This window comes from Mus caroli, chromosome 4, assembly GCF_900094665.2.
Source record: "Mus caroli chromosome 4, CAROLI_EIJ_v1.1, whole genome shotgun sequence".
Taxonomy (NCBI): domain Eukaryota; kingdom Metazoa; phylum Chordata; class Mammalia; order Rodentia; family Muridae; genus Mus; species Mus caroli.
Window position 1 is genome coordinate 106,345,650 of NC_034573.1, and position 9,740 is coordinate 106,355,389.

Below are 9,740 nucleotides of genomic sequence, written 5' to 3' on the forward strand. Positions count from 1 at the left end.
CTACAGATGGTTGTAAGCCACCATGCTGGTGCCGGGAATCAAACCCAGGTCCTCTTAACTGCTGAGCTGTCACTTCTGCTCCCCAGGAAGCTTCTTAAATGGGCCACAGACAAATCTACTAGAAACAAAATGACCTTGGTACCCGTCTCACGTTCACTGCAGCTGCAGACTGAGCTCTGGTTCTGACCTCTATTAGAGTTGTGACTTGTCCTAGATCACCTCTGATCCTAGCTTCAGATTGCTTCCTGTGTGCTGACCCTGCAGGTTCAGAAGTGTGTGTCCTCATTTACTCGGCTGTTTTACATCTACATACAGGGTGATTAGTGTGGCATTCTCTGCTTTCTCCATGAGAAGAGATGCGGGACGGAGTCTGCTTTTGCTTACTAGCACCGAGAAGAACGTAGTAGCAATAAGAAACAGGATCAGTTACTGAATGGCCAATGTGTGCATTCTGCAGACGTTTTGCAGACGTCATCTCATTTAATGACCATGAAGAACCCTGGAGCTGGCATTATCATTAGCCCCATTTAACAGATGAGAACCTTGAGCCCCATGAGACTCTGAGTATGGTAGGGCTCTTAGTCGTTCACTTCTCATCATATTCAGCTGTATGGTAAAGGGTGGAGGTGGGAAGGGAAGCCCTAGCTATATGGGTAATGAACTCATTTGGGTAACAGAGAAGCCAAGGGCTTTTAAAACCTAGTGAGTCAGCTGAGGGAGACAGTGATGAGGGAGCAACCACATAATCTGTGGGGCCATTATAAAATAAAGATGCTGGACCCTGTTTTTAAAAATATATAAAGATTTGGGGCTGGAGAGATGGCTCAGCAGTTAAGAGCACTGACTGCTCTTCCAGAGGTCCTGAGTTCAATTCCCAGCAACCACATGGTGGCTCACAACCATGGTGTATCTGAAGAGAGTAACAGTGTACTCACATATATTAAATAGATAAATAAATAAGTAAATATTTTTAAAAAGGCTTTTAAATAGGTGGTAGTGGCATACACCTTTAATCCCAGCATTTGGGAGGCGGAATCAGGAGGATCTCTGTGAGTTCAAGACCAGCCTGCTCTACAAAGTGAGTTCCAGGACAGTCAGGGCTACAAAGAGACAATCTGTCTCAAAAAACCAAAATGATGATGATGGTGATGATAATGATGATGATTGATTGATTGATTGATGCCTGTCGTCCCAGTGCTTAGGAGGCAGAGGCAGGAAGAATTCTATAAATTCAAGACTACACAGTGATTCCAGCCAGGACTGACTACAAAATGAGATCTTGTCCAAAAACAGACATGGGCGGGGTTGGGGGGCAACCCAAGATGCCTCAGTGGGTAAATAATGCAAGCTTGACGACTTTAGTTCAGTTCCTGGATGTGGTGGCTCCTGTCTGTAATCCCAGCATTCCTCTGGCAAGATGGAAGAGAGAGACAGGGGGGATCAGCCAGAAGCTCACATATGTAGCACAGTGGCAGAAACAAGAGACCCTGCCTCAAAAAATAGGTGGGAGAAGAGAAGCAACTCCTGAGAAGTTGCCATTGGACTTCTACATGTATGTCATAGTCACACACATGTCATAGTGTGTGCACCCTCATCCACATACAAGCAAGAGATAAAAGAGTGTTTGTTTGTTTGTTTGTTTGTTTGTTTGTTTGTTTGAGACAGGGTTTCTCTGTGTGGCCCTAGCTGTCCTGGAACTCACTCTGTAGACCAGGCTGGCTTCGAACCCAGAAATCCTCTGCCTCCCAAGTGCTGGGATTAAAGGTGTTTGCCACCACTGCCTGGCAAAAGAGATCTTAATAGATAAACAAACAAATATAAACAGATAAATAAATAAATAAGGAATTCCAAGATGGCCACTTCTGAATGTCACAAGGCCTCTGAGCCCAGGGCCCTTTTTGAGTCCTCTTTGGGGTCCATGAACCTAGCCCTGAAAGGGGAGGCTGCTGTGTGTAAAAGGGAAGCCCCTTGGATGGGTGCGTGGGAGTAGCTGTGGTTGTATGAATGGCGACAGGGCTGGTGTAGGACCTCACATGGGCAGCAGGACAGCATCTTCACAAGTACAGAACCATCACCAAGGAGCTGTCGGCCCAAGCTGACCCTTCTCTTAAGAGACGCCTGTCTAGAGAGGGGCTTTACCCCTACCTCCGAGCATTCAGTGGGCTGTCTGGATGGGAGTAAAGCTGGAAGAATGCGTTTCTGGGGGTGGAGCAGCTACGTGGGAGCGTCTAGATGGCAGACTGCAGGTTGTGTATGATATTAGTAGGGGGTGTATGCGTGCATGAACGTGAGACGCAGAGTGTGGCTCAATTTGGAAGTCAGCATATGGGGCGGGAGCTTAGGATGTATGTGTGTAATGGATGTGTGTATAAGAATGCATGCAGTCCCTGACTGCTTGCTTAGGAGTCCCCAAGGGTTCTCAGGTAAAGGGCTCCACCCCACCCCCACCCCCACTGCATCCCCCCAGGCCTTTGTGAGGCCAATGTCCCCTTGGAGGCACATTCCTGCTCACCACAGGGTGGGCAGAGCCACAGAGCAACCTGCTAGGCTGCTGGGGTGATCCCAGGCCAGCGGTGTCAGGTTCCCTGTGCCCCAGCCTTCCCTCTTCAACCCTCTAAGAGCCTTTGTTGGAAGTTCAGACAAACTTGTCAGGGGGGCGGGCAGGAGGCCGGCTCCTAATCGGCTTTCCCAGAAGCAAAGGAGAATGAGAGATTAGGGGTTGGGGGCTCTAGCCCAGTGCAGCTCTGTGGGAAAGAGATGGGGAAGGGTTCCCCAGCCCTAAAAGGGACCATCTCCAGGCCCTGTCAGCAGGTGTTCCTTCCACCAGAGCTGAGGAATGGACTCCTAATCTGAAAGAACACTTCAAGGCCAAGCCTTAATCAAAAGTGAAACTCCAGATTACACTTTGAAGAAACCTATCTTGCCCATTCATGTTCCTCTTTAATACTGGTTGGTGGGGGGCCAATATACTTCTGCTCAGCTTCTGTCTCCTCAAATGCCTTCTTACTCTTTACCTCATCTGAGTCTCCTGTGAAGCAGGCTAGACATGATTGGCACCTCCCATTCCACAGAGGAGGAAGCTGAGGGCTGGAGAAGAGCCCACAGTAAACAGCAAGTTGAGGTGCCTTTGCACTGGCTCTGTTACAACCAGCATTTCCTGGAGGTCCTGGTCTCAGACTTCTCTGTATCATTTCATTCAGTCAAATGGCTCCCGTGGCCATCTCTGGGTTGGCAACCACCGAGGTTAGAGTATAAATTTCAAGGTTAGCTGGGTCCTGGGTAACTCAGTTTTTCCATGGATCAGATGAGGATGATAATAATACTTACCCCACAGAGTTGCGTCCAGATTAAGTGGATTGTTTAAAGGATGCATAGCACGAAGAACCTGTTGGATCAAGTCCATACCAACAACAAAAGCCACGCTACCATCTTCCCCTAAATATAGGGAAGGCTCCTCCTACATGCCAACAAGACCAAACTAAGCTCAGAGTCATCCCAGGTCCAGTAGAGTAGGGCATCCAGCTACCTTGTAGCTGACTGAGCCAAAGACCTAGGAGCACCTAGGGTCTTCCTATCCTGCTGTTACCATGGTGATTTTACATCCCAAACCACTCATTAATCAGCCCTTCTCCTCAGCTCTTGTAGACCAGATTGATGCTACTGTCTCAATGTATGTATGTATGTATGCATGTATGTATGTATGTATGTCAGGATGTAGCAATGGCCGCCTCTCTCACTCCATCTAGCTCCTTGTTATGACCCACTATGTACAAAGCATGAGGAGTATGCAATTATTTAAATAAAAGACAGATCTCTGCACTCACCCAATTCCCAAAATCCCAGGTTCTAGCCCTAGGGCTTGACTCTAAACTCAGTTTCCTTTTGTTGTTCTTTCTAGACTGTTGTTGTTGTTGTTGTTGTTTTGTAGCCGAGGTGGCCTCCCCCTCCTCCCATGTGCTGAGATCTCAGGTATACAGCAGCATACCCAGCTTCTCAGTTTCCCTTCCCACCTTCATCTTTTGACCCCGCCGCACCATCCTCCAGTCCCACCCTGCCTCTTCCAGTCCTGCAACTTGGATGGACTGTGCCTTTCCTAGGACCCTTTGCTCTTGAATTCCTAAGAAGCACCTGACATATGGGGCTCAGGTTATGTCCTTCTCCTAAAGCACCTATCCGACCTCCCCATGCTGAACTAAGGACATTCTCTGTTGCCAGTTCCTTATTTTTCAAACTCTGAGTCACCCCAAGCTGAGATTGTCAGGGCACATTTTTAATGCTTGCTTCTCTATACCCAGCATCCAGCATGGGACTAGGCATTCAGCAGGTGATCAGTCAATGCTGGCAGAATGAGTGAGAGATTTGAACTGCAGCGTTACCAGACAAGCTTCGTGCCAGGGAAGGTGTGTCCCTCAAAGCTGAGGTATGTAGGAAGCACTGGGTGGCTGAGGGTCTGGGTAAGACCTGTTGGAGATTTGGGGTGACATTTGATCTGTCAGAGAGGTAAAGGGGGTAATCCTCAGCCCCACTTGGGAGAGGAATGCAGCTCCTGGAGTCACAATGACCTGGGAAGAAGTGAGGTCAGGACCCACCCTGGAAAATCCAGTAGGTAGCCAATCTGCAAACTCTCCAGGCCTGTTGGGGTTCTCCTACCAAGAAGGCCTGACAGAGGGAGGTCCTAGCCCCAGGTCCATCCAACACAGCTCCTCCTGGTAATGGGTCCCTTTGCAAACATGCTGGAACTCAGAGAAGGAAGATAGGGTCAGTGTGATGAGGGCCAAAGAATGGAGATGTCTGGTACTCTTTTGTTGTTATACTTGAAACAGGGTCCTGGCTGTCCTGGAGCTCACTACGTAGATCAGGCTAGCCTCGAACTCACAGAGATACACCTGCCTCTGCCTCCAGAGATTAAAAGACATGCACCACCATGCCCAGCTTTCTTTCTTTTCCCTTGAAATAAGTAGGAGAAACAAAGATTTCACACCACAAACTTCTGAACTGTATGCTTTTCCTGTGGCTACCACCTACATACCCCGTCTCCTGGCTTTCACTCTTTCCTGCTCATCTGGAAGAACACAAATACCAGTCAGTAGACCCTTGAGGTCATGACACAGGTCCCCATTCCTACACATGGACTTCCAACAACATATACACACGTGACCTTACCACTGCAGCAATCCCCTCTCCACGTCCTGCATGCCTGCCTCTGATGACAAAGAACTCACCGCACTCAAAGGTTCCACCAGAGAGCAGCTCTGGACTTTTGTTTTTCTTTGTTTAATAAACTTTATTATTGAGAAAAACCTCTTGCAAATAAATAAAAACACCACACACCAAAATCAACAAAGTCGTTTGTTTGTTTGTTTTCTTGGACAAGTCTCACGTAGCCTGGGTGGTTGGCCTTCAGAATGTTCCTGCCTCCTCCACCTTTCAAGTGCTGGGGTTACAGGTGTGTGTCACCATGCCTAGAGATTCAAATGTGCCTTCCTAGTATTCAGCTTTGATTCTGGCCTGCTTGGCACTCCATAGATTATCCTTCCCTCTCCACCTTGCAGACTATCACCCCCTGGTCACCTGGCCCAGGCTGCCCTCTCACCTTAGGTGAAACACCCCCCCCCCAAAAAAAAGCTCAGAAAAGACAGAGCTGTTCCCAATGACTTCTCCAATGTGACTCACCAGCTACAGACAAGAGTCATAGAGAGTGACGAAAAACCAGCAGAGAAGCCAGCTGCTCTACAGGTGGGCCAGCATTGTATCCCGTCAGCCACGGCGAGCCTCTGAAACACCATCTACCATTTAGCCCATGGTAGGCATCTCTGGGAATGAAGATGGATCAAGGGCTGTGCTGCCAGGTTCTCTTTTATTAGCCAATTAAGACAACGAACAGATCACAAAGTCACAGGAAGTAAGGCCAAAAGACTGACAGATACACAGGACAGAGCATCATGCTGTGCTACGCAGGGGGCAGTACGAGGGAAAGTGAGAGGTTTGAGTTTTGCTTCATCAACTAACAGAATAAATAAATACAATACACGGTGTTTTTTTTTTTTTTTTTTTTTGCCAAGGCCTGGTACAACCTCTAAGCACAAGTGATCACAAAACAGCTGGTTTGAAAAGCAGTCTATACAGCCAGTCAGCCTCTGCATAGAAATGGGGACCCAGGCCCCTGAGCCATGCTCTAGGGAAATGAGGAAGCAGGGCAAAGGAGACCTCAAACAGAGCAGAGACGTACAGGACTCTTCTTAGAAGGGCTTGTAAGGGTTTAATCCTTGGGCTCTCTGCCCTAAGTGACCAGCAGGCCTGAGAGAGATTCCATCAACAGTGTCAGGCAGGTGGGCTCACCCACAATTTCTTCAAAGAATCGGGCCCTCTAATCCTCCTAAGAAGACATGGTCATGAAGATAAAACCCACGTGTGTCTTCCCTCCCTTCTCTGGCCTTGAGGATTTGGGTCAGCACATGAGAACACATGACAAAGATCTAAGAGAGTTTGGAAAAGCCTGGGATAGACCAGGCTCATGTCATGACAGGATATGACCTCAGGTGGCCTTGCTCCTTAGGAGGTTGGGGAGGCTTCTGGAGATGGTAATACCTAGAAGTGTTAGATCCCAAGTCCCAGTGACAATCAGTCACTTGCACCCAGGAACAGAAAGACAGTTTCAGCCCTGTGCCTGGTTCCAGATGAGACAATACAGAAACATAACTTCTTGAAGCTAACCACAATAGGGTAACTATGAATCATGGAGCCCTCCCTAACCCAGAACCCCCTCATCTCCCTAAGGATTTGCTAACCTCTCATCTCCCTGTCTAAGTCTCTCCTCCTCTGATGTTCGCAGATTCTAGAACCCAGGAAGATACCCCTTCTTAAGAAACCCTCAACTGCCTTTGGTGCTGCTGCGTGGAAGTGGGAATGTGAGACTGCGTCCTAGGCTCTCTGCCTCACCTCTCACGAGGCCAGTCACCTCGTGTTCCGTGGCTCACTCGTGCTCACTATCTCCTGTTTCTTTCTTTCATGCTTTTCCTGTCTCACTTTTTACTGGCTAAAACCTTCTCCTGCCCCAGTCCAGACTGACATTACTAAGGTGGGCACTATTGGCTCTGTAGGCCAGTCATGCCAGGCCACCACTGTGTGGGCATGGGGTTGAGGGTTCTGTGGCGTGCCAAAGGGTTGGGGAGTCATAACCACGAATCTCTTCAAGTAATCTTGCCCACCCCACACCATGGGCAGGGGAATGGAGTAGCCCCCCCAAGGCTCACACTGGAATCCAAGAAAAATAGGATCAAATCCAGATTGTCTAACCTAAAAAGGAGCCATTACATTTACTGGGAAATGGAGGCAGTATCCACAGAGATCTTCGGTATGCAGGACTCACTGTTCCTCAGCAAAACAACAGTAATGTTCTAACTTACAAACTGGGCTTCTCTAAGTGCTTATGCTGCCGTTATTATTATTAAACTTAATTAAAGCCTCTGCCATACAAGGTTGTGGCACAGAACACTGGGTGGTTGGAAATGAACAGAATCTTCTAAATCATCTTATCCAGACAAGACAGTCCCAGCAAGCTTGAAAGGGCGTCCACAGAGCAGGGTTGCCTAGACATAGAAGAACACACCTTGCCATGCCAGTGACTAACGAGACAGAAGCGCCTACTCCCACACCTGCCTCTGCAACAGGAAGCCAACAAATCCCGAGACCGTATGTAGCCATAAGGGTTTGCTGAGAAGGGATTCTAGAACCCTGCAATGAGGTCTCTGTTCTACTGCGGCTGCACGCCCCTCTGCAATCTGGGGAGCGGGTACTTCCAAGCAAGGAAAGAGAAGAAAAGGTGACTGTGAGCCCCTCCTAATATCTGGAGATGCTGTGGGGTTAGAGCTACCTCCTGCCTGTTGCTCCTGGGTCTCCAAGTAGGGCTTTGATGAATCTTGGGGCATGGAATGGAAGAGTTGCCTAGAGAGAGTTCAGGTTAAGGGAGGAGATAGCCAAGCAGAGCAGAAGAGAAACAGGAAGAAACAAAATGACTAAAACCAAAAAAAAAAAAAAAAAAAAAAAAAAAAAAAAAAAAAAAACTACAACCCCCAAAAGAAACACTGTTTGAGAATACGGGACAATAATAAAGCCAGCACCAAAGGCCAAGGGAAGGCATAGCAGGTAGATCCAGGTAAGTAGAGGGACAGAGATCAAGACAGAGGCAGTGGGGCTGCAGGGGAGGGGGGATCAGGAGAAAAAGGAGGATGAGAGGGAATGAGAGAGAGAGAGAGAGAGAGAGACTGCTGGAGTGAATCTCAGGGGCAAGGGTAGTGGCGATGTGAGAACAGGGAAAGGGGGCCTGGGGCAGGCAGTGCCTGAAAATATAGTTTTATATATTTATATTTATATCTCACATTCCACACTTCAACTTACTAATGGGGGAGCAGAAGGGAGGAGGCAATAAGGAGGAGGGGGTGTAGCCAGTTGCTCCCCTCCTCCCCATTTGACCTCCATGGGGTCCAAGCAGGGCCATGCAGAGGGTGTGTAGGTTTCACTTGGGATTGGGACTTTGAATAAGGGAGACAAGGTGAAAGGACTCCAGGCCCCAGCGTCCCTGGGCTCTCAAAGTTAGTTCTAGGAGAACTTGGAGAGCCTTCTGGGAATAACCATGGGACCGAGACAGGGGTACACCCAAGACCATGGTTGGGTTAGAAGCCAGACAGTCAATTGGGGAGTGTATCCAGTCCCAGGGATGCAGCGTGCTGCTTGGCCCGGAGGCGAAGGTTTTCAATGCTCGTGGTTTTACTGTTCAGGGCAGCGGTGGCAGGTGCCAGGCCTGTGGGGGGCGCCGGCAGCAATGGGGACCCCCACACACCCTGGTGGGCAGCAGCAGCTGCTGACAGGGATTGGTAATAGGACTGGCAGTGTAGGGAGCTCAATGGGGCCATGTTGACCCCTAGGTAGGGCACAGCAGCCGCTGCAGCTGCAGCCGCTGCAGGTGCGGGACCGCCCACTTCAAAAGATGAGTAGTGCATCAGGTTGTTGGTGGCCGCCATATGCTGGCGGAACTGCTCCTGCAGACGGAAGAGGCTGAGTGGGGACGAGGAGTAGGAGTGGGAAGGACCAAGGAGGCCGCCCCCTGGGGCTGTGGGCGTTATGGCCAGGCTGCCTGGGGAATCTGCAAGCAGAGGATACAAAACAAGTACTCAGAACAAGAGAACTGGGCTCGGAGGAGAGGCTCGCTCCAATCCCCTGGATCAAGCAGTGAACATAGTCTGGCTAGAACCATCACCACCCTATGTCAGCCAGGGCATCCTCTGAAGTGACCCTCAGAATTGGGTTGGGAGAGACTTAGAGAAGCTGCAGGGTTCCTCCTACCTGGGCACCCATGCCCGAGTTCCCCGAGGAACCCCTTAATCTTGTCCAGGAGTAATCAGGGCTCTCATCTTCTCTCCCCAGCCCTCAGCTCAAAGGCCCTATGTCCTCCTTGCCTAGCTTAGGGTTTGTGTCTGGATATACAGCATGCCAGAGCTCTGTTTCTTCTCACCCTGGCTAGGGGGAGGGGCTCCAGCCCAGAGCAGCTCTGTGGAGCAGAGATGGATGTGCCTAGTCCTCGAAAGAACCATCCTGGGTCAAGAGTGGTGGCGCACACCTTTAATCCCAGCCTTCTGGACACAGAAGCAGTTGAACTCTGTGAGTTCAAAGCCTGCCTGGTCTACAGAGGAAGTTCTAGGTCAGCTAGAGTTACATACTGAGACCCTCTTAAAAAAAAAAAA

General features: G+C 49.4%; 1 protein-coding gene across 2 annotated transcripts in view; it reads right to left on the reverse strand.

The window, feature by feature from the left end:
• Positions 1-5,838: 5,838 nt before the first annotated feature.
• The window catches only part of Dmbx1 (diencephalon/mesencephalon homeobox 1), a 24,893-nt gene continuing 20,991 nt past the window's right edge, over positions 5,839-9,740 (reverse strand). The window contains exon 5 of one of the 2 annotated variants that reach the window (XM_021161334.1): positions 5,839-9,142. In XM_021161334.1, the coding sequence (XP_021016993.1) occupies positions 8,688-9,142 (455 nt within the window). In that variant the 3' untranslated portion in view covers positions 5,839-8,687. The remainder of the gene's footprint in view (positions 9,143-9,740) is intronic. The other variant, XM_021161332.1, reaches the window with a different exon arrangement.